The 24,803-nt window shown below is 39.9% G+C and overlaps 1 protein-coding gene across 1 annotated transcript; it reads right to left on the reverse strand.

Annotated features, from left to right (window-relative positions):
- Positions 1 to 2,619: 2,619 nt before the first annotated feature.
- wnt9a (wingless-type MMTV integration site family, member 9A) lies at positions 2,620 to 23,018 on the reverse strand. Its single transcript, XM_072363598.1, has 4 exons — positions 22,867 to 23,018; positions 9,767 to 10,026; positions 9,401 to 9,663; positions 2,620 to 6,930 (listed from the first exon to the last, which is right to left on the reverse strand). Exons 1-4 carry the CDS (start codon positions 22,956 to 22,958, stop codon positions 6,430 to 6,432), a joined length of 1,116 nt encoding a protein of 371 aa, XP_072219699.1. The 5' UTR covers positions 22,959 to 23,018; the 3' UTR covers positions 2,620 to 6,429.
- Between the last annotated feature and the right edge of the window lie 1,785 nt (positions 23,019 to 24,803).

A 24,803-nucleotide genomic window follows, 5' to 3' on the forward strand; every position in this document is an offset into this window, starting at 1 on the left:
AATGCCTAAAAAAACTACCAAAATAAGTGCTTTCATCCTAATAGAGCAACAACGTCCATATTATTGGAGTCTGACAGTTGGGCTGGATCGTTTTAATACTGCTTTGTTGTTGGTGATGATTCTGCCTGGTTGACTCTTGGGACGGTGGAGTCTAGATTTAATGTTTTATTTATTATTTCCTAACCAATGAAGTTATCTTATTGCAACTTTGATAGTCACTACTGATGGACACTCCTTTGGTACAACCTTGCTGATGTGAATTCTGGACAACTTTTCCAATGCAACAACACAATTAGCACTTCCCAGCAAATTCTCCACTAGGCAGCACACATACATCCTGTGCAGTGGGGTGATGCTTGAATAACAAAGCCTCTCTTGCAAAGTCTTACTTGCAGCAGTTCAAAAACAATCTCTGTCTTCTTGACAGCTACAAACCTGTGCATGTCTGAGCAGACCAGGAAGATGAGCGTTGGATTGGAAGGTAGACAGAAGGAGGTGTGTTCGGGGTGGGGGTGGGGGGGGGGGGGGGGGTGGGGGGGGGGGGCGTTTGGGACTTGCTTGATTTTCGCCTTCTTTTTTTTCGACTTTGCTTGAGTTGCACCCACTTCCTTCATGGTAACAGCTGTCAAAACGTTGTCAGATTACAGCACACCACAGAGTTACAGCTCATATTAAAAGCTGGTACGGGGCAGGATATTAGTAGGAGTCCAGCAAGTGATCTGCATTAAAGCCTCTTAGTTTCTCCCAGCACAGCAGTCGGGACCCTGGGGAAGAATAGCTCACACCTAGTGGGTGCTGGTCCGACACTGCTAATTTAGGTACATGTGTCAGGGATATCATAAGCTTTTCCACTGATGTTTTAGGTATTAGAACAGATATGCTCATAATTGTGTTTTGTTTTTCTAACTGAATATGAAGCCCCCGTTCACAGCCTAGGATCACAAAGCCCCTTTTCTCTTGGATTAATTGAGCTTTTAGGCTTTTATTATAAGGGCTCAAGATATTTGCAAGATTGTTGAAAGAGAAAACTCTGAAATCTTCTAACCCTCATCCGCTGAGGGGATACTGCTTGTTCAAATAATGTCAGATCAGCAGGGTAATTTTCTAGCTCATATGCGTGTCTGAATGCCGTAAACCCAAAACAGAAATGTTATATCTTTGCTCTAATGAGTTTCATGGTAACTTTGTTTGACACTGATGTAAAAACATTGCTGCTATGGTGACGTTTAGTGTAACACGACAGCAACTTTAATAATTGGTACAGTGAATTAATATAAGATGTCAAAGCAAAGTGAGGGGAATCCTGCTTGAAGCTGTGAAGACCCAACACTGTCTATATCAGATTCCTGTAAACATCCAACCTCAACAGTGACGTGTAATCATGTAGAGGGAAAGTCTTTTTTGCCTCTCTCACTGCTCTTCTGCAAAAAGGTGGACCTCAGACATTTTTCCCAGCAGGGATTTGAAATGGAGACCTGGTCACTCCCAGTTGCTCTCACACTCTGCTTGTTGTTGCAGCATGGTGAAAAACCCCTAAATGACAACGTGATTATTTTTTTTCCCCTTAGAATAGAATTGTTTGAGGTTTTGATCTATGATATGCACGAGTTATAGAGGCGTTTCTTGTTTTGTGTTCAAGCATGTTCATTTTAAGCAAGACAAATGTGACACTGACACCTTCTCCTACGTAGCCGGCAGGTATGTTAGACAGTTTGCCATGCATCAGTAACAAGTTATGTTGGTGTTTCGTTTTCGGATACTTAAGCATGTAAACAGGAGCTCATAGCAATCATGTTGGATAAGCTACTCTTATCCAACAGTTAACAGTTGTGGTTCACATTTTCTACCCGACAGGCCTGAATTGACTTTACTGCATTGATGGCCCCTCTCTTTTGTATGTTACTTTTGCAGAGATAAAACTCTGTTTCGATCATTGTTGGACTGTCTAGTGTGTTGAATGCATTCGTAAAAGCGTTTTGTTTTTTTTCTCATGTGGAAATTTGTATTATCCAAATTTGCTGCCACAGTAACTAATCTTGTTTATGTCATTCTTATCACTAAATTGTTTTTGTATCGGTAATTTTATCTTTAAAATCGAGGCAGCCCTTACAGTTTTTCTGCAGTTTTAAATAAGATCGATGCAGTCGTGTCATGATCAGTATACAACTAAGTCTAGGTCATATCTCACGTTCTCCAAAGCTTAATGACTCAAACGGTTGTGTTTGTTCACAGAAAGTGGAAATGTGATAAATTTGAAATGTTAACGTGAACAAACAACATAAAACATGCTAAATGATGAGCTTCTGACGTGCTGATGTGCTCGGCTTGTTGCAGAACCATGCAGCTGGGCTCTTCAACATCACACTTTTTTTATTATCTAATATACAACCAACTACAGCAAACATTTAGAATTTTTAATGTTTCATAGATAGTTTTAAATGAATCATAATCATACTAATTTAAATGAGTCATATTGACTAATCAATAAATTCATCTCAGGAGGAGAATATTCCTCAGGATTCCACCATCATCACAGCTTGCTGAGTGGATCTTGAGTGCATCGTCATCTGATTGAATTAAATGCTACCAGTGACAGAAAATAATGAAACTTTGCAGAAAGTCATTTAAAAATTCATTTATTATTTCAGATTTTTTTCCGCCTTTGTTATACAAAGATGTTAAATAACTTAAATACATTCTTACCAGTCATTTGTGATCTGTTTATACCTACAAGCTATACACATGAGGTAGAGGAAAATAATTTAGAGTTCCAATAAGACATGAATAAGTGAACATGGACAAAACTCTGTTGGTGTAGTATTATCACAAATGGCAATACATAGTAGGCATTATTTTTCTTTTTTTTTCTTCTTTTTTTTTTCTTACAAGCACAGTACAAATCCTTACAAATGGTCCATGTATGTGTTGAGTGCCCAAAGGTTAGTATTAATCAGTCAACATTGATGCAATTTACTCCCCGGTACGGTGTATATGGTGATTGCCAACATTACGCACTCAAGAAGGTTTTAACAAAATAGTTGAATATACAAACAGATCAGATCCTATAAAAATATTTTTGAATGTGATTTTTCTTTGAGTACTTTAAGAAATTGATATAAAACAGCTACAGAAGTTGATTATAAATTTGTTTGGATTTGTTAGTGCTCAGGTGACAGACAATGTTGGGATATGAAATGAAACATGTTTAGAATGTACACCGCCTCTTGAAGCCTCCACCCCGAAAGAAACAAACACCCAAAAGGAAAACAGAGTAAAAAATACAGGATATAAAATCAATTTAGACGTTTTGACCTTATTTACACTAAACACATGCTCATAATATATTTAAAAATAATTTATCTTTCATCATTTTCAACAAAATAAAATTTTGTACATGATCCACTGATAACTGAACACTGCAGTTTTGTTTTTGACAATACAAACAACTCTGACACCTAGAAAGTCGTCTCGCTGCTGCATCATGCTTGTCTTTCTCAGGATAAATTTATTGGACTATGTACAACCTACAAACACAGAGAAAAATGCATTTTGTGTGTATTTGGTATTTCCGTCATGACTTTTGCAAATCCATTCAATCGTGGAGAACCTCTCTGTGTTTGGTCTGAGGAGTGTGTGGAGCAAAAACACACCAGAAGCTGTGGGGAGCAGGCATTTATGCTACGAGTCTCAGCATAGCTATTATGGTTTTCATGAAGCGTGCAAAGTTCTATGTATGTGTTTTGACCAGTCTTTATTTGGCGTGCCATCTCATATCAAAATGCTTGGAATTCATCTCCTCGGGACAAATAAGACAAGCGGGAATTTCTTCCCAAAGCATGATTTTGCTGTCAGAGCTGTTGGTTTTGATTTAGATTCCTGTGATAGTTTATTTCTGAATATCACTTTTGCTGTTTTGAAGAGTTTTAAGTGCAGGACTGATGATTATAATATGCATTCGCCTTGTTTCAATAACTGTGTGCTGCTTCCAGAAAATACTTCACCCTTTACATTTACTATCACTTTGTTTCAGATGCTTGTGAGAGTTAAGCATGTGCCTCACTTTTGTCTTTATACCACAGGAGAAGAAACCTTTGCTATTTACATCAAAAGAAAAAGAAAATTCTGCACTGGACTGTATCCATAAATACAGATCTTTAAATACTTTTAAAGGGCTTTTGGGCTTCAGTGCGTGAATGGTGCTATAATACAAAGCTGGGTCCCTCACTCAGTAGTTAATTCACACCAATCTAAAATATGGCATATAAGGTCCTCTATCTTATAAAATACAATGTTCCCAGAAACTAGGTGCAGAGAATGCAATGAAAATGTTATTGTCTGCATTGTTTTTATGTACAGAGGCATTTCTCATAAAACTGTAACAACATATTATGGAAATGATTTGTTAATTTTGGGAAATGCGCTCATTTGCTTTCTTCCTGTGTTAGATGAGATCAGTATCTTGCTCATATCTTTCTAGTTCGGCTGCCAGTTAGCTCAGCTTAGCATAAACGGTGGGAAATGGTTATCCTGGGAGCTTCAAATAATAAAATCCACAGCTCAACTCAACATGTTCTGCCCTGTTTGTTTACAAAAGTGTCAAAGAGAAAAGTTTTTTGTTTTTTTTGAGGATTACCAAAATATAGCATGCTGAATGATGAGCTTTAAACATGCTGATTGGCTAACTTGAAGAGTCATGCACCCGTTTCATCTTCCGGCTGCTGTACATTTGCCAGAGAGAATCAAGAGAGATGCTTATCTTCTCACCCAACTCTGAAGAAAGCAAGTGAGTGAATTTCCAACAATATCAAAGTTGCTTTATAATGTCACTATCACTGCGATTTGCATGGTGGGGTCAATATATTGCACCGTGTTAACTGTGTCACATGGCACCAGGCAATATCATAAAATTAAACAAATAGACTCATGTATAAAAAACAGCTTCGCTGACTTCAGAAAGGAGACAGCAGCGAAACTTATATGTTTACGTGTGGACATCAGTTTGTGGAACACAAAAAATCGTCCAATAAAATATGTTCATATTAGCTACAAGGCTTAAACTTTGATCTTCACTTGAGCAAATCTGAACACAGGTCAAGCGAGATTTCAGTCTCAGTGGCCCCATACTTCTGCTGCGCACACTGCACGTCTATATGGCTCAATCAAATTGTGGCAGATGAAGAGGAAAGAGATATGCAATGATAGGAAGTTTCATTCCTCCAGTTCTCCATGGTTTTCTTTACAACTTCAGATTGTGAAAAGAAAAATTAATAAGAAGACTTAAGCTCCACAGAGCTTCATACATTTTTATGAGTCACACATGAACCGTCTCCTGATCAAATGATCACCTGTTGCAATGATGTTGGCTTCAATAAGGCCACTGACCTCTCCAGCTCGGATATTCTTTGCATTAACACAATTTCTTTCCATTTCATCCAAATAGATATAGTGGTTTAAGTTATTCCCTGAACACTGGTTCGCTCAAGGCTAACAATAGCCTAAACTGAATGGTTTATTATTTTCTGTTAATGTATGTACTAACAGCTTCATATTATATTAATGCCAAAATAAAAAAAAAATAAAAATCAACAATATTTTTTTTCCCTCCTGGTGAAGGAGTAGTCCCAAAGGATCTATAAATTATCCAAAGCAAGATGTTGAACAAGCGCGCTGCTTTCCAAAGTCAAAAAAGTCAACATGAATCATGAAGATAAACGAGCAATAGCACACAAACAACAAAACATTTGTGTGGTTAGTGGTTTGTTTTACATAGTTAGATAAGTGGCTTGTATAATATCATTACAACATAACTGAATTTATTTACATACATATGCAAACACACAACGTGTGAGAGTGTAAATATGTGCGTGTAGAGTAATTCTTACACCCTGTCTTTTTTGTTTGATTTTGTTTTTTTGAAAGCAGTCTGTAAATGATTTTCATTGCTGTAAAAACTCTGTTTCTCCCTTACTATCTATCACATGCTCACAAACACACACACTTACACACGCCATTCCTCTTTGGGCAAAACCCAAGAAATAAATCTGTTACTGTCCTTTTGTTGGATCCTCATTATCGGCATCGTGGTCTGCTTTTTTTTCCTTTTTCTTTTTTTTTTTTTTTTTTGTAAAATGGTGGCAATGGATTTTTGTAAAAAGGAAAATAAAATATTTTCTCCTCAAGGCAACGCTGTGATAAAAAGCTTGAGATGTTGACCCAGTTGTCTGTGAAAGTTTTTATTCTGCAGGACCTCCGAAACCCAACCCACAGAATCCCTCAAAGTGCTTATTGCTTCTCGGCTCGCTCCTCATTTTGTTTGCAGAACACTGTTCTGTGGCTGGATGCAAAACCTCGTATGAGAACAAAACAACAACTCGTCTTCAACACAACCATATCTCACTTGCTCCACTGATTGAGGGGGATTTACGGGTTTTACCCTTTGCAGGTATAGACCTCTTCTCTTTGTGTGCACTGCTTGCATTCCACATAGCAGCACCAGCGCACCTGGCACTGGCAGGGCCCGGTCACCTCCCTGCTTTGTGTGTTATGGCCTCGCCCGCAACAGATAGCATCACAGTTCTTGTCCTTGTAGCACTTGCGGGCTGCAGTGCCCCATGAGTATTTGCTGGGTTTACAGAAACTGGGTGAGTCCTCGATGTGAAGCAGGTCCATAGTACGAGGAATTTGATCGCTGAAACCAGACAGGGGCTGCTGCTGCTGCGGCTGCTGCTGCTGGCTCCGGCCTGTAGAGATCTCTCCCTCCCCAGTGGCCTCGTTGGTAGAGCTGCCGACCTTGACAGAGGTCTCATAGCGCTGCTTCAGCTGCTTGCCAATCTCGTGGAAGGGCAGGAGCTGCCTCCAGCAGGTCTGGACGGTGCAGGAGCCTGACACGCCATGGCATTTGCAAGTGGTCTCCACTCCAGCTTTGATTACCTGGGGCAAAGACAAAGGAAAATTGTTAACCGCTGTGAAACACTAAAAGCATGAAAGCTATGCAAGTTAACAAGCCTTTGTTTAGTAAGCACAATTTGAAAGGGCCAAATTATGCTCCCAGTTAGATGAATAGGGTGGAGTAAATTGGCTTAGGAGAGAAATAGACATAAGGGAAAATTATAACATTCACTGCCTTTTTTCATATAATTAAAAGAGCAAATTAGAGGCTTTGCTAATGCTAGTGAACTAAAGAAGAGCAATATAATGCTGTCTTAGGCCTCTAATAAAAGGCAAAGTGAATAATAGTTGGTGGGAGTATTGGTTTTGCCATAACTATGGTTACATTTTAATTTAACAAATTTATAGCTATCATGATAAGTGAGGGGAGGTTATGACTATTAAGGTTCTACAAAGACAATCTATTTCCATGGGAAAGAGGAACTTTTAATATTCTGACACTGGAATGCTGTATTTATCCTTTGACTTTTAATCTATTTTCTACACCCAGAGTTAATCAACCCAATCTTCTTGTGTCATTATATATAGTGAGGTGACCCAAACCAGAGAGTCTTCTTTTACAAAATTGCGTATTGTTGCAAGCACAACTTAGTCATTCTCAGCTTTAAAAAAAACCCCACCATGTTACTTTAATCATATCCTGATATTTTAAGCTGTCTGCCAAAGTTCATTGCTGCTTCAACCCCAATGTTAAAAGCAGAATGTGCACAAAAATCAGATACTCGAACACAATGTCTTAGATGGGGTTTGGAGAGAAGCTGCATTTCTCTTCTCAGACTGTGAAAGAGATCGGTGGACAGGAAGTGCATATTCATCACACGAGCAGGTCAAGAAAATTTGATCGGTCAGCTTTTAAAACGTCAGGGAGATGCAGAGGTTAGCACATTCCAATTTCGTTCTCTGTGTGGGAATTTATCCTGAGCAAATGTGATTCGACTCACTACATGTGTGAAACACTCGCAGAGAAAAAGAACAAAACAGTGTTATAGATCTCTATCACAAATAAAATCCTCTGAGACACTGAGTTTTGGACAATCTAGCTGAATAGGAAGACCTTTTGGGAGAATTTTGTATCTGCAAATATTTGGGAAGTGTGCCTCTGCTATAACTCATTTTGAAACAAAAATGAAAATGGCTACAATGAGAGAAACGCAGAGTAAAAGCAACATATTTCAGACCTTTAGTTTGCTTTGGCTTGACAGATTACGACCATTCCCTATTTTTATTTGACCATTAAAATCACTTCCAAGATGAAAAGCCCATATCTGCTCACCACAAACAATTGCTGAATTGTGCCAGAGCACAAATGAGAGTTGCTGCCTGTCTAATCTGACCAAATATCAACTAATGAGCACTTTCAGAATTCACCAAATTTACAGTAGGAATTACTTTAATCAGTTCAGATTTATTTTGTTCCCAGGTTTCAAACTCCATACTATTTTTTCAGTAATTTCACTCTCCCAAGGTTCCCTTCCTGTTGAACTCAATCAGTTTAACTCTGCTGTGGCCATATTAAATCTATATATCTATATATTTGAACTTAGACTTTCTTTTTCTTTGACAGCAGTTGTTTAGCACTACTGTAATGTTTGAACTCCTGTATTACAAAAGTCAAAACCAAGACACAGCCATAAAGTATATCCAGAAAAAAAAGTGCACCGTGAGTTGTTTTTTTAATGTTGTGGTTAATGTGCACAACATCTTTGTTTAAAGTACTGTCTGTAACTAAAAATAAACCCTGGTAATTTCTTTTAATTACTTTTTTTCTTTTTTTCGAGTATGTTCCGATTAGATTAGTGTGTTTTGTAACTCAGACTTTGCTGTGTTCACTGGTGGAACTTATTACTTTAATAAAAGGAAAATAAAGTTTATTGACAGTTATTGCAAATATGCTTCAATGAAATGATTGTATGCTAAACTAAGCTTTAGCACACATTTAACCACTTCTAATGTGATTCCCTTGTACATTTATAATATCAATTAAATGCTTCTGAATAATTATTTATGTCTTAAAAAATACTAAACATTTTTGACAGATGTCAAAGTGTAAGGTAAAATTGGTGATTCCAAAAATGTTACATCAAAGTCTTAAAATTGAGGTTTTGAATGCTGAGATATTTTTACTTTTGTCTTAGAGTTCCGGAAAAATCTATTCCCATGGTGCAGTTTTACATTTCTTTTAGACATTTCCTGACGAATACACATGGATGCAATGCATTACAATTCAAAGGTGGGCAGGCCTGGAACTGTAGCAACAATTAATCACAAGATACATGATTAGTCAGGCAATTCAAGTGGCTGACGCCTCTGTTGAAGCTTATAAGGTCGAACTATTCTTAACTTTCCACCACAACCTCCGCAAGCAAAGCAAGGCAACAGAGACAGAATTCAATTTGAAAATGCAAGATGCCTAACACGTGCAAATCTTGCACAATGTGTTCTGCACACTTACTTTCATGCCCACATTTGTGTTGTGCATGTCCACACGTGCGCGTAGGTCCTTGTTGGAGCGTTTGCCAAGGAAGTCCTTGACAAACTTGTTAGCATATTTAAGATTGTCTCCACAGCCTCCCCACTGCCAAGCCTTGCGGTTCTCCAGGTCTGGGGCCTCGTCACATGTGCAGCGCTCCATGCGTCCTGCGCTGCAAGCCTTGGCCATCGCGTGTGTTAGGCCCGCAGAGGAGATGGCATACAAGAAGGCTGTCTCTTTAAATCCTGAAAAAGCACAATGGAGACAAACAAGAAGAAAATATGGAATGCATGTCAGATTTGTCTGAGTTCAAAAGGAAAGAAGCAGGAATAACTTATGCACCCATACCTCTTTTTAATATGTTGGCTCGGTGGCGCCCCTCCAGGGTGCAATTCCACCTCTCAAATCGGAATTGATGCTGGCATTCTAGGGCACTCATGATGATGGCCTCCCTCAGGGTATCCGCCACGCCCGGGTCTCGTCTGCACATCCTGCGCTGCTTCTTTTCCAGTTTGAGCCGGTCACACAGCTTGTAGTGAGCCCTGCCCATAGTCTCCTCTGGTAGAGAGTTCAGTGGCAGGATAGACAATGGTTCATTACCTGTCAACCTAGAAGGGAACAACAGAGATCTGTCAGTTGAAACTGCCCACAAGGTGAGTGAATACATCCAAAAAAAGCACAGGATGTTGACCTTTCTGGGTAAACAATAAGAGTTGCAAATATATACTGCACAAACAGCACAGGAAGCACAGTTGGGGGGTATAATGCTCAAAAGCTTGGTTAATGTTTATATGAATTCAGATGAATGGTGGTTAATGTTCAGAGGAATTCAACATTTGCTGGAGATTGAGATCAACCACCACCACAGGCATATATGAGTAGAGAGCTAATTCAGTGCAAGGTGGAAGTTCCATCTTCACCTGACGGCATTTTGTCCCAATTTTAAGCTATCAAGTCACTCTTAATCTTATTAAGTGTTCAAAACTGTAGTTTGAGATTATAATTTATAAGTAACAAAGCATTCAGCTAATATAGGAACATAGTTTAAACAATGACAAGCTGTGTCTATGACATGCCACATGTATGTAAAACAGTAGCCAGCAGATGCTTGGTTTAATATTTAGAGCATATCCCGAGGGGTGGCATGTCACTTCTAGCAGTGCTGTATAGATTCAAACATGATAACACAGAAGGATTTACACTCCCGTTTTAGAAAGAAGAAGAAAAGTCCAGTATTTAGAATGTTAAAGCTGCAATCCATTTGATATATAACAAGCAAGATTTGAGCTCTAAACATGGTATGGATAACATGTGGTAGAGTTGCACTTCTTTCGTCAGTTTATTTAAGGGAGGCGTATATAAAACACACAAAGCAAGGACTGCCACATAGCTGGCAAAACCAAAGACCAGCGTTCTGAGGTTGTGATGGGGAAAGCAGAGCATTACTTTCATAAACACACACAGGGGACATGACTGTCAGCCTGTGACCATTTTGGTCACACCAACTGGTAGGATTGGCACCATAGTTGTTCATTATGTGTAATTTCTGGACTCCTTTACACCCTAATGTGAAAGTGAAGAATAAATGGATTTACAGATCTAACAAAAGCACAAGTGTTTAGGCCTGTGTGCATCTGCAGCCAGACTTCAGATTTTTAAAGGACACTTATGTCTTAGAAGAGAGACACCCCACTCATCGATGACATTGATGAAATGCAGGATTCTACCTCTGGCTTTCAATGTGGGCTGATGTGGTCATTTCCAATTCTTGTAAAAGGTGAACTAAAACAAGTCTTAATGACACCCAAGAAAGAAGGCACTTGAAAGAAACTAAAGAATTATTTATATAAGAAATTGTGCGTTTGAAATGAGAATTAGTACAATTAGTGTCTCTTTTAATGTTAAAAAATGTTTTGGCTTAAGGGAGTTTGTTGCCTTCAATTTGATGGTAATCTGGAAACTGATGTCAAATGAAAATTATCTTAGAAAACGTCAGTCATAATTAAACTGAATCTAAATCCATCGAAATGCCCCCCAAAAAACGGCTGTTATTGTAAATTTAGACAAAACGAATTACAATCATGAATTTTTCTGCTTCCCACCCTGCTTGTAAAAAGTCTACACATGGCCAAATAAATTAGAAGTCATCCAGCTATACGACTGCGAGGAGAAACCACAGCAAATGGGAATCCTGCCATATAGTTCATTACAGCCAAACAGCGTAAAGTAACAATAAAAAAGCTTGTCTATATTTTTGTAAAGGTGCAGAGTATTTGCTGGTTGTCAACACACCAGGTTAGTTAACATACTAGAAGTCTTCATCTGTGATCCACATTCCTTACACGTCAGCCTTCATAGCTGTTTTTCTGAAAGGACTCTGTCACCACTCACATTCACTACAGCCTCTAACAGAGGGTCATAGGAGTTCTTCAGCAAGACATTTGTTTTATTATGTCCAATAACTGACTGAAATGTTTCCCCTTGAGTCCTCAGTGTCATATCAGTGGACTTAATAGCTCACAGATGCTCCAGTATATAATATTTTCTCCCTAATGCATTCACAGCCTGCTTGAGAATCTGAGCAGTCAATTCAAAGAGGGGTAATCAGGATCTACTTTCAGATTGGGTGAAATGGTTTCCCTTTTACAAAGTGTGTTTGCCTTTTTTAACTAATCTGACAGCGATGAAATTCAAATGGAAACTTGGCAAGCGGTGTCTTGACAGGGGTTGATCTACCAGAACACTTGGAGAATGGAAAAAAAAGGTATAGTTTGTGTGGTACAGCACAAGCTAATGTGCCTCTCTCTGAACAAATGGCACTTTCCTCCTAATTGTTTCATGCTTTGTTAAAATACACTCTGATAGTAATGCCAAGGAAACGTGCTAACAATTCCAAAACAAACTGCTCCAGCTGACCCAGTATGTTACATGTGACTGACAATCGTTCCAAAACATTTCTACAACAAGCAAGCAGTCAAGAATTGAATGATGGCGCCACGTGGAGTACCTGTCTTAGACCATTTGAAATGTTGGTAGGGTAGAAAAATGAATCAAACATGTTTTAAAATTTTATACATAGCCAGGAAGCAGTTTGTTAATCAATGACTAGCTCTGAAAAGTTTTCCATCTGACAACTGGTGGTCTTAATTTACTAATACCACCTACATGACGCACACATTCCTCAGGAGGACATGCATAGTAACACGTATCAGCATCAAATCTTCCAAAAGCCCACATGCCTGCTGAAACAAAGAGCCTCGGAGTGACAGGCCTCAACTGTCTGCATGACGTCTGCTCATCTGAGACAAAAGGATGGTCTGAGTGGAGCTGGGGGAAGGCCAAAGATGATATGACACTGATCTCAGCAGTAACGCATCTGAGGCTTTTTTCCCACAAAGGCATATTTCTGGCCAAGACGGCCTGAGGGCAAAATGTGGAGGAGAGACAAATACTTATTCACATCTCCGGAGAAGAAGCTACTGGCCGAGGCTCATTCTTTTGCAATATTTCCGCTCTGTGACAGACCTGAACACAGTCAAATAGTATTACAGATGTACAGACGCTTCAGTTTTCTCTCCATTAAGAAAACAAAAAGAAAGAGAAAACCCTAGTACTTATAAATTGATTCATACCTAAATATTAGCAAGGGTGAAGCCAACGGCTTCATTCTAATCTGATTGAAACGTGCTTGAAATTAAAGATAATGTTTTCAATGGATGCAGGACTTTGACTCCTGCTGTCACACAAGAAAGCGTCACACATTCCAATATGAAGAAAAAAAAAAATCAATCTGCAGTTTTGCTGAAGAACGAACTCATTCAACTCACTTAGAGGACAAAATTGGAGAACTGCTCCGAAGCTGAATCACAAAAATCATTAAAAATCTGTGCTTTAAATCTTTGGGGTAAACAGGAATCACTAGTGATTTTTCTTAAAGCAATGACCACTTTTATAAGAAAAGCAGAAAAATGCAGCCAGATGTTGTAGTCTGACAAATAAATGAAGCTCAAAGTCCATGAAATACCAGACCTCTTTCACTTCACTTACTAAAGGGCTCACAGAAAGAATATGTACAAAGATCTATATGGACTAATTATTCAGTTAATTAGAAGACTTAAAAGAACAAGAAAAAAAAAGTAAAGCACTGTTTGAGGAGTGTAATGGGTCTTTCAGACAACAAAGTTTGCACATGGGACTGCAAACTGTGTACAAGAAGAGATGGAAAAGTCATCCATTTAAGGAAAAAATAATCTACTAGAGGGACTTGGTCACTTTGTTTTACACTCCACCTTACATATGGTCTAACCATAACAGGGTACATTACGATTAAATCACCCGACATGCCTACTTGGACAGAGACCCATCCCCAGGAAGTGGTTCTTTTCCCCGAGGTCTCAATGCAAATGCATTGTTGGATGCAATTCAACACAATGAGGTTTTTCCTTCATTGTGCCTTCAGTGGCCCGGTGGATGGCTTGTGTCCACTGGTCACAAAAGTATTTGTTGCACCACCCAGCAGTCTAAGTTCAAACATCGAAGCACAGTCTTGCTCTGAACAACCCACTGGAAACAATGGCTTGTAGCATGACTTGTGTCTAAAATGACCTAAATCAAGTTTATTCAGTAGCAGATTATATTGGCAAAACATCTCACGTGCAGACGAGACTGTCTTCTTCCAAAAAACAACCCTATGGGTAATCTGTTCATGCAGGCAGTAACAACCTAGGAGTACGTTAAAAGAATGTGTAACCTGTAGAGGTTGAGAGTGTAAAAATGGAGGCATAGCACAAAAGATGTATTTAGTTATAATCATTATGTTTCTTAACCCTAACATAGTGATTTTCATTTCTATGACTAACCAAGTGAACTTATTACCTAAACCCAACCGGGGAGTGACAAACCGCTTGCACGTAGCAAGACCTAATCTTTTTATAACTGAGCCCACATTTCACTGCAGCGCGTTACGCAGGAAGAGAATTTACTTGTTAAGGTGGGTGGTACAACATTTCACAGTTCTTTTCCAAAGGCAAAAACAGGCAATCTGGGTTTGTATCAGAAAGCATCACAATATGCAAAATGCTCAAATAAATCCTAAGGCACCGCTGTATTTCCTTGGGTCTCAAGAAATGCACCTGCCAAGTAGATCAGATTAAAGGAGATGAAAATTGAAGAAAACACAAAAGGTGGAATCCTGCAGAAGCTGCTTAGATCGAAAAGGATTATTTTAATAAGTGATCTATTTACTTTTAGAGGAAAACTAGTCATACGTTAAAAAAGGTGCATTGGGAGAGAGGTACCAAACACTGAATATGTTGATTAATAATAAAATCTATGGTGAAGTGCCTGTACCTCCTGCTCCTTTGAATTAAAGCATATGTTTTCATATCATGCACTATTTTCTGTAGGTGTTTTTGTTTGAGGAGATGTTTGAGGTGTTGGCACAGCAACACCAATTACACATGGAATATAACACCAACATATAAAACTCATTATTATCCTATGCAATGCTGGATTCTTGCTGATGTTTGCTCAGCTTTGCTTTTTCCATTCACACACACTTGCCTCTACACACTTCACGCAGACACTGCTGACCCACGCTAACGCTGCACCTCCTCCACTGTCTTTCACTTAGTAACACTGGAGTTTGTTTAGTCCCTTCTCTTTACCTGTCAGCACCTCCCATTGCCCGTGACATTTACTTTATATACATTTTCCAAATGCAACGGGTTGACTGAAAATGCCTCATTTCACACAGTGGAGCCTCAGAGTCGATCCCTTGAGGAAATCATTGACTAGCTCAAAACTTCGCCATCATCACTCCCTCTCTGGCTTCACACCACAGTTCTGGAAGTGACCCTCAGCTGGTACTTCTGCAAGCTCTTCATTAGTCTGGTATGTAAATAGTTGAGGAAGTGTAATAATACCTAAACTCTTACGTAGTGGAAAACATCGCTCTTACTTTAACTTTATGCAAATATGAACTACAAAAACACTTATCTTTTTAACTGCTGCTGTTATTCATATACTCGCAAAACCATATATAAACAAAGGCAGCTGAGTTGGTGTGTGTGCATTAATCTCAAGAGACTAAAGAAATCCAAGATGAGACTTGAAAAACAGTAGATCTAACACAGACACTTAAGTTGGTTATCAAGCAAACACGCCAAATTTTCTTAGTTTATTCAAATCTGATGAGCTGTTGATAAATGAGTGGCACTACAGAACTAATGTGCAATCACCACTGCAGATAACAAAACCTTCACAATGACAGAGTCTGCTCTTTTTTTCCTTTTCTTTTGGATTTGTGTTTTGGCAGCTTTCAGCCAGTGTCTGCTCATGCATCTCTTAAGCTGCATAGATTTGTATATGCGGTCACCGTACATATATCTGTGTGCGTGCATCCATTTGCACATGCATATGGGCTCTAACAACCTTAAGTCAACACCTTCGAGAGTCTGTCGTGGCTGAACGCGCCCAGGCAGAAAAAGCACAAAAGCCACAATTTCTCCATTAGCCTGAACTTGCAGGTTGTGTGGTCTGGTGTCTCGGAGATCACAACTACCCCCCTCTCCTTCTCCTCCGCCCTTTTTTCCAACCTCCCCGAACTTCCCCTATTCCCACCGGTCAATTACTCTAAACGGATGTCAATCATTTGGGCCAGCTGTTGGCTTAAAACGAATCCTCCTCTAGACAAAACCAAAGCTGTCTATGAACTTAACCTACAAAAGACAATGACAGACGTGTGTCCTAGAAGAGTTCAACTGTCAGGAAGACAAACTACAGTGCTCGCAGGAGATTAATCTGCGTGCATTAAAAAAGGGGATATTAATCATTAAATTAACCATAGTTTCTGGAGGAAATTGGACTCGTCAGTGCTAAACTACTTTCCTCTCTTTCACTTTTTCTTCATGCCTTCACAGCATTTAAAATGCCGGTTTTTTTTCAAGGGTGGGGGTTACATGCTTTTCTCAGAAATGTTGGATGAACTTCAGACCACCCTGCCCAAGTCCCATCTGGTGTATCACAGCCTGGGCCATGCCAGAGGTAGTAGGAATGTGAGTGTGCGTGGTGTTTTCCCTCTGGCCCACTACAGCTATGGGTAACAATGTGTACCACAGCTTAGAGACTTTAATAATTGAAGAGATCATGAATCAGTGTCAAATGACTCTGATTCAACGAGTCTCCAGGCTATTGTCCTGAACACAAGGGAAGATGTTGTGCCCTGAACACAGACTGTTTTTTTATATTGTGATGCAGCTTATTCACTGAACGATTATTGAAGTTATGAAAAAGATTGAGGGAGGGGGGATATGTATGCAGCTAAGATTAGATTGGCCCATGGTTGAAATTATTGGGTGCTTGCCCCTAACAAGCTGTGACTGACACAATATAGCAACATGAGAAAAAAACAACTTTGAAAATTAAGTGGTACTGGTCTGGGACTGAGTAAGTCATTATGAGTTGAGTAATGAGCCTCTCTGCGCACTGAAAATGTCATGTAACAACTAAAAGCACTGCAATTCAGTGTTTTCGGAGGGGGAGGGGGTTCACTATCTTGTATGACTTAACAGGATATGACCAAAAGTTATGTCATCTGCCAGTCCCGTCTGGTCATTTACAGCCCACACAGAGCATGTCGGACTACTCCTACAAACTGAATGATTGGGCTGAGTTCCTGTATAAGTACTCTCTTGATATTTTCATGTGAATGACAGGATGCATGAGAAAAAATGTTATTATCAGTCAATTCATTCGCATTGTTTTTTTCAAAAGAAAACACTGTTCTCGAAAAATTGTCTTAATTACAAAGAAAAAGAGGTGAAATTCACTGCTCAGCCTTATTTGTAATCCACAGTGGTACTACAGGACCCGGGTTTGAGAAGTGTGTGGCATGGTAAGAGGTTTAACTGCTATGTGAGAACTCACGGCTTCTAAGGTCAGCAGCTCAGTTATAGTCACTGTGTGACTGGCACAGATTGGGCGCGCAGCACTGTCCGCATGACTCTCCTGATCTAGCCCACACCATGGCACAGAGCAGCCCTGTACCAGCGCACCGACACACCAGACATGTTCAGGCACTGTACTCGGCTCTTACCAATTCCACATGCTGACACGAGAGCCAGATTGGACAAAACTGTTATTTGGACAAAACAGCTTCACTGTAAACTCTAAGCAATCCAACAAAGCAGATATTTACAAGGTTCGAAATGTCCGGTTTGCATGTTTCTGCGGCAATTCTGTAAAATAACTTTTCTCAATAAACTTCACATGAAAGCCAAACCACAAAACAGAAGACGAAACGCAAAGCTATTTTGTTTTGAGTCACTCGTGTCTTGGTAACTGCAGTTCAACAGTTATTTACTGCCACGACCGGAGGATTTTTTTCAGGATTCATTTTAATCTCCTGTACAGTACTGAGTAAGTAAGTTCAAATAAAAGGTGCTCTTAATTCTCCCCACCTGACATTTGTCTTTGTGCACACACACACAGCTCATATTGCCTGGAGTGAAAGCAATTGACTCGAAAACAGCGTGATGATTAAAGCAGTAGTAACCAGTTGAATGTCATGCAAACGAACATACACTCCTCTGGGGTTAATCAGGGGACGTCTACTGTTTCTTGGCTCATTCCGTCAGTTTATGCCTGATTTTGTCCATTCTCAAACTAATGCTCAGGCTGTATGGATAAATCGGCCTTTGGGGGCTAACATCAGTATATGTAATAACACCCATTTTACAAACATATTCATATTTGAAGTGGAGCCTTGTGTTCACATTAGGTCAGGCCTCCAAAGGACTGTGCTGAAGATGATCATCCAGACCAGTCTGATCTGCATTTTAAAGAAAATGCAGCTTTCTTTCAACATTTTGGAACTTTGCTAAGAGCTGCATTACTATGTAATCTTAACTGCAGGTGAAAAAAAGAATAATCATGAAAAGAAAATATTAAATCTCTTTTAGCTGCACCTGTAAAATACATAAATATTCTTTAGAACACCAAAGCAAAGTGAAGGTTTTAATTAATCTGCCAGTCTTGATACATGTGATGTGCCATGTCTCATTTATCCCCAGACTGGCAGGATTTACATGTAAAAAAATATAAATAAAAAATCTCAAGGATGGAAAACACAGGACATAGCGGTCGCACTAACTAGCCTCATCTCATCAATGTCTGACCACTGAAATTATCCTGAGCCTATATTAGTTTTCCTGTTATGCAAATTGCCCTTGACTCCAGCTCCATCTGCAAAGATCATCATGTTTGCAGTGAGAGCAACATGAGTTCCCTTCTATGGGAGGTTCCTCTTCATCTCTTCTAACCAACAAAATACACAGCTGACTGCTGGAACTGAGCTGGAGCTGCCGTTTTCATAATCAAATAAGTCTTTTTGCTGTGGTCTTTTCGGCATCCTGATGACACTCGAACTGTAGGATTTTAAAAGCTTTGCCAAACCAAGTAATCTTCAAAAATATCCTGTACAACCGTGTTATTATACAGTATAGGCCCCATAACAACCCGCTGCAGGGACCACTGAAACCGTCATAACAAAGGTGTGTACCTTATTTTTCTGTAATTTGATGAGAAAAATGTGTACATCAGGCAGTGTAAAGACATAGAAATCTGTGTGGAAACCTGAGTTGTTTTTTTTGTTTATTTGTTTGTTTTTTCTCTCTTTCTTTAAAAGTCTTGGACATTTTGGAAAATCCAAAATGTTGACAACAACTAAGCATCACACAGCTTATTGTTTCTGCACAGAATTGGCCCCCTCACATTTAAAGTTTTCCTATTTCTTCTCCAATTTTCCAATATTTAAATAAAAAATGTCTGATTGAGAGCCATCCTTCCCTTTGATTCATCACCACCATGTGGCATCCATGGGCTTAGCAGACCTTACATGGATGGAGCCAAGAACTAAAATACAAATCATGGCTTAGCTCAAATCTGGATGGATAAGCCTTAAATATAACAAAAGCAAAACGCTGTCTTTTAAGAGGCCATGCAGTCAGTTATCTAAGACCCCAGGTTTGTGTGATCTCACCCATCTACACTGTCACAGCCTCGGTGCTGAGAGAATCCTATCTTCTTGGCTCATGCTAAAGTGATACCCTTAGAGGTGTGGCTGTAGCTACAGGATATCCTATGAAGTTGGGAAATCCCTCTATCAACGGTGCTCCCCGCCCTGCTGCACGTCAGGGCTAATCAGTCCTTAAGGTCTGGTAATGAGACGCCTGCCACCACTGTCTGCCAGGCAACGCCAGCCTGAGCCCACACTAACTCTGCTCCTTCTAATGAGTGGTAATCACCCAGGAGCTCCCCACAAACCACTGCAGGCTTGCCAGCACGCACATTGGGCAGGCATGTCAGAAGACAGGAGGGAACCAGAGGAAATGGTTACATGGAGCCGCTTAAAAAACAAATTGTAACATTTTTGTGCTGTGTTCTCCTTTAAAAACATGCAGCTGTTTGATGCACACCAGGAACCAACTCTGCAAAGTGATAAAAACCTTTTACAACTGCATAAAGAAAAAAACGAAGACGAAATCACCCTCAATAAATTTGCACACATCCCATTTGTTATCCTGTTGTTTTTGGCAAATTGCCTCACTTAATGGAGCACTGGGAACAATATTACCAACTGAAAGGGTAGCAACTTTGCCTCAGGAACAAACTGATGACAGATGTCACAATAATTAAACAGCTCCCACTATATTTGCTTCCTCCGCATGCTGTGGTGTCTCTGATTGTTGAATCCCAGTCGCATGACTGTGGGCAGCCTTCCTGTATATGTCGCACATAAACTAAATAAAAAACAAACTTGACTCAGTTTGAGGACTCACATTCAGCACAGTTTACAAGACCACAGAATGACATGCCTTTTACCAACACTCAAATTTAAACCAACATCTCAGAGAGCTGCATGAGCCCTGACGGGGGGTCAACTGAGCCGAAAGTTTACACAATATCTCATCAAGATGCAATAATCTTTGGCAAGGAAAGCCTGGTGAGTATCACCAATTTGAACTTTGATGATAACGGGGCAGCAGAAGTGGCACCTGCCAGAACAGCGTGAGGGAGTGAAAATGAGTGTTCACATTCTTGTGGCAAAGGATGAGAATTTAAGCGGGTGCTCGACTACGCCAGGAATCCCACCCCACCCTCGGCTGAGCAGACTATGGGCAGGAGAGGTTGTGTTTATGTTACACTTACGCTCCACCGCACTCTGGAAATTGGGTATGCAACATTGACCCTCTATTTTGAGTAAATCAGTACCCAGGAGGCCCTAGGATGCCTCTTGCTCATGGAATATTTATTTGAACAGGTTTGTGTTAGTGCGTCCACCCCCAGTCAAAGCTAGAGCGTCACTGGTATCAAGTTTCTGGGAAGTTGGCCACGGGGCAGTCACATTTTGTATCTGTGTCACCTGTGCAGACTCTTTCGGTATGTTTCATGTTCCTCAGCTGCAGGGCTAAATCATTCACTGACACTCATTCATATTCCCCTCTCACAGGGCCACAGAATAATAAATCTGGAGTATTGTAATACCACATGTCTCTCCGTACTACACAGGCCACAGATAGAGAACAGACTGACAGAGGGAATTGAAAACAAGTGCTAACTGAATAAGTAAATATGCATTACCATTAAGACCATTAAGGCTGAAGTGAGTGCCAATTTGGCATGTCAGCTTTAATACATACTGCCTGCCAAGGGCGACACTGCAACAGGAAGAGAGACAAAAACAGAGACCGAGGTTACATTTGTCCTTCCGATGCAATTTTAGAACTGAATTGAAACCAAAAACCAAGTCCGAGAAAGCTCTCGATACAAGCATTAGCGTTAAACATGTTGGTGCTTTTTCTGAGTGACTGAGATTTCCATTTCCATCATAAAGACCTTTTACAGGTTCACAACAAAGTGTTTGCTTCATTCATGTCCCAAGGATTGAGTGCCAATGCTTTGGTGCAACACAAAAAAGAATAACATCACAGAGAGATAGTGTGTATTACATGAGTTTAAGTGATTTAAAAAACCAATGACCCTTTTCGTAAGATTATTTAGAAGACGGCAAAGCCCACTTTAACAGGTCAACAGGTCTAACACACAGGGCGAACAGGCCCTTAGGGAAATATTTCTTGTGCTCTCTTGCAGATTCACAACAGTTCCCAGATCGCCTAACACCCCTGGATCCTGCACAACACCCATACCTACCATTAATTTGACTCTGTTGAAAGGCCTCAGGTGTCATCTCTTTGCAGTCCACAACCATTTGTCTCTATGTGTGTCTGCAGGGTTTGTAGCCTGTTGAGGAACGCCAACAACACCCATCAACAGACTTTTTTCTTCTTCTTCTTCTTTTTTTTTTTTAAGAATAGAACTTGAGATCACTGTCACATTCCTCAAAGTTTTCAGAGCGAAAATCTCTGGTTGCAGGTGAAACATGACTGCTGTCCCACCTGACATGCTGACCTCATTTGAATGACCTTGTCCAGGACTTTAAATATTCAGAAACCCAGAGTGCAGCCCAGGAGAGCCGACATACTGGAACATTAGTTGCCACTTGGAAGTGGAGGTCATATGGGCTACACCTAAAATCCAAGGCGTTCCCTGGGTATAACTTACTTTGAAATATACACCCTGGTGCCTTTTCTAAATTAAACATTATTGTGTGTATGACATGATTCATGTAACGCTCAATTTTTCAGATTAATTTCCTTACACATGTTCCAAGTGTTTTGTAAAATTTGATGGAGGCAGCAGAAAAAACCCCTGCCAGGGCTGTGCGATGTTTATGCTGGATGGGGGAATTTTCTGTGCAAGCTGAGCAGACGTTTCGGCCACCAGTTCAGTCAGTCAGATTGCTTTATTGTTACCAGCTGTTGAGTCTGAGGCATATACACTCACCTTTCGCTCCGTGCGGTTGTTTTCAGAGTCGACTGAGGATATGATTTTACAAGTGTTTCAGCAAAATAATCACTCGACTGCTACCTGCCATTCAATTCATGCCATGTGTGACATCAAAGTGGACGCTGGCTCTCAATTGTCAGAGAAAGAATGGGGAGAAGTATCTCCCGGTCACCATTACTCCTTGGCTACGTATAGCTACTTTTATATCTACTAATAGACGCTTCGTAAAGAGGCCGCGGATGATTTGCCGTCAATATACAGTTTTTTTTAACTGTCATTAGTTTCATTGAGATTAATGCGCAGGCAACCTGCTGCAGACACCAGCTGCAAGGCCTCCAAGTGACACCTCGCTGACCCGCAGATACTAATGCAGTCAAGAAAAATAAAGTTTATTTATGCTGTACACTTTCTGTATTGACTAAACGGCGAAGTATGTTGGGGGGAAAAAGTAATTACCTGCTTTGTGATTCAGGAACCAATCAAATCAATGAAAGCAGCATCATGGACATACAGCGCAGCGTGTCAGTCTTGTCAGTCCTTACCCGAAGTATGCTGTGGTGGGTCCGGGCAAGTTGAGAAGATACACTATAACTGTGAACGATAACCATCCCAGGAGTAGGTGTCCATCCAGCATTTTGCTGCGGCTCCAGGGCAGATCATTTCGTTTCTCCTGAGTAGCTGTGTAAAATCCCTTGTAGTACGTTCAACACTTCTTATACAGAGAGCTGCGCTGCGCTCCTCCCATCAGCGCAGAGAGGGGAGAGGAGAGGAGAGGAGAGAGAGCGGCATGGTAATACATACTGAACTTATTCACAATTCCTTCTCAGGTTTCACAGAGATTATTCATCTCACAGTGTCTTAATTTATGATTGGTGTGACAGCCTCTCCTCTGTGGGCGTTTTAAGCACCGTACAGTCAGTGTTTGTGTAGACTGAGGTCAGTTTGAGCTGAACTGGACTGTATGATAAAATACTTTCACCCAGTGACAGCTTGTTTCCAGAGGGGCAAACCCTGAAATGGTTTAAAGTACTAGAAGCAGTATAATGCAGCAATGCAAGTCTACAGTAAACAGCCATACAGAAATTTACGGCCCCACACTTTTTTTTTTTTTTACTAAATAATGTACTGTTGGAGCAGTGGTTTATTTATGTAGTTTTTAGATTGGGTCTACATTTAAGTATTGTGTGTACAGCCTTGATAGCCAGGCAAACAAAACAAAACAAAAACTACAATGTCAAAACTCATGACTGCTGAGGAAGATCATAATTAATCTGCTCTGTGATCATAAGAAAGCAGCTTTATCACAAATTTACCAAATTGCTTTATCAGCAATTGTTTCCTGTGAATCAAGAATTAAGCCTTTGGTACATATTTCACATCATTTGGAAATGGAAATATGAGACATAGGCAGAAATAGCAGGGAGTACCGTGGGGGACGAGACATTAAATTTCATGTCATGACAATGTAACCTATAGTAAATCTTCGTGTTCCCAACCAACATGATGACCATGTTTGGTTGAAATTTTGAATGTGATTCATTCCAGTGAATTTGAAAAGTAAAGAGTCAGAATGAGAATTTATTTTGAGTTCATCCATGCAGCGTACCTACTTACTGGAGGTCAGCTATTAACCAACACACGCCCAGAGACTGACACTCCTGTCGAGAAATGTGCGTGCGTTTATGTGTGTATGGACAAGTCGTTCAAACCCCCAACTCGTCACATTCTCACGCTCACGGAGTTTGCTGCATCTGTTTTGAAGTGCAGGGTACTCCCAACGTGTAACTTTTGGATGTAGCCTAACTTGTTGCCATGGCAGCATGGAAAGCATCTGTAGTTTTTTTTTGTTCTTAATGCGTATTTTAATGCCGAAGTAAAGTGTTTCTTAACTTCAACCAATTACTTTAGAATTGTTTTTAACAAATCAATACAGTACTAGATAAAAAATAAGTCAAAATAAATCATTAAAAGTTGCATGCCTCAACATGCAAGCAGTGTTGACGCTGAATTCAAACATGAGCTGCATCAATCTAATCACTCGAAACTTAAAATAAATTTCGTCCAGAATTAGTACAATTCCTGTTTGTTACAGTATTTCATCTTCTTGCTGAGAATCTTCTTGCTGAGAAGTGATAGTGCCAACCACCACACAACAGCCCCATTTGAAAAAATAAAATCATATTTACAAATTATTGAATCCATGGTTTGCAATTATTCCTGAATCTTTTCAAGTTGTATTTCACTCATTTTGTTTCCCTGGGAGGAAGGGATCTCAAACCTTAAGTTGGAAGCACACATTTTGCTTCACCTCTACCATGATTTTTATAAATTCCTTTCTTTGGTATTGGTGAACATCCCCAAGTGCAGGATGAGTCATTGTATTTCTTAGATGTTTTACATTCTGCCCATCTGTCGTTAATGCTGTGTTAATTTCACCCATCGACATTATATGTAATTATACGTGGGGCTTTCTCAGTAT

This window comes from Leuresthes tenuis, unplaced genomic scaffold (genome assembly GCF_036924035.1).
Source record: "Leuresthes tenuis unplaced genomic scaffold, fLeuTen1.0.hap1 SCAF_14, whole genome shotgun sequence".
NCBI classification, from domain to species: domain Eukaryota; kingdom Metazoa; phylum Chordata; class Actinopteri; order Atheriniformes; family Atherinopsidae; genus Leuresthes; species Leuresthes tenuis.

Coding starts and splice junctions, on each gene's coding strand:
- wnt9a (XM_072363598.1), bottom strand. CDS start 22,958: ATGCTGGATGGACACCTACTCCTGGGATGGTTATCGTTCACAGTTATA. Junction 10,027..22,866: donor CCCACCACAGCATACTTCGG/GTAAGGACTGAC, acceptor GTTCCCTTCTAG/GTTGACAGGTAATGAACCAT. Junction 9,664..9,766: donor AGCCAACATATTAAAAAGAG/GTATGGGTGCAT, acceptor GTGCTTTTTCAG/GATTTAAAGAGACAGCCTTC.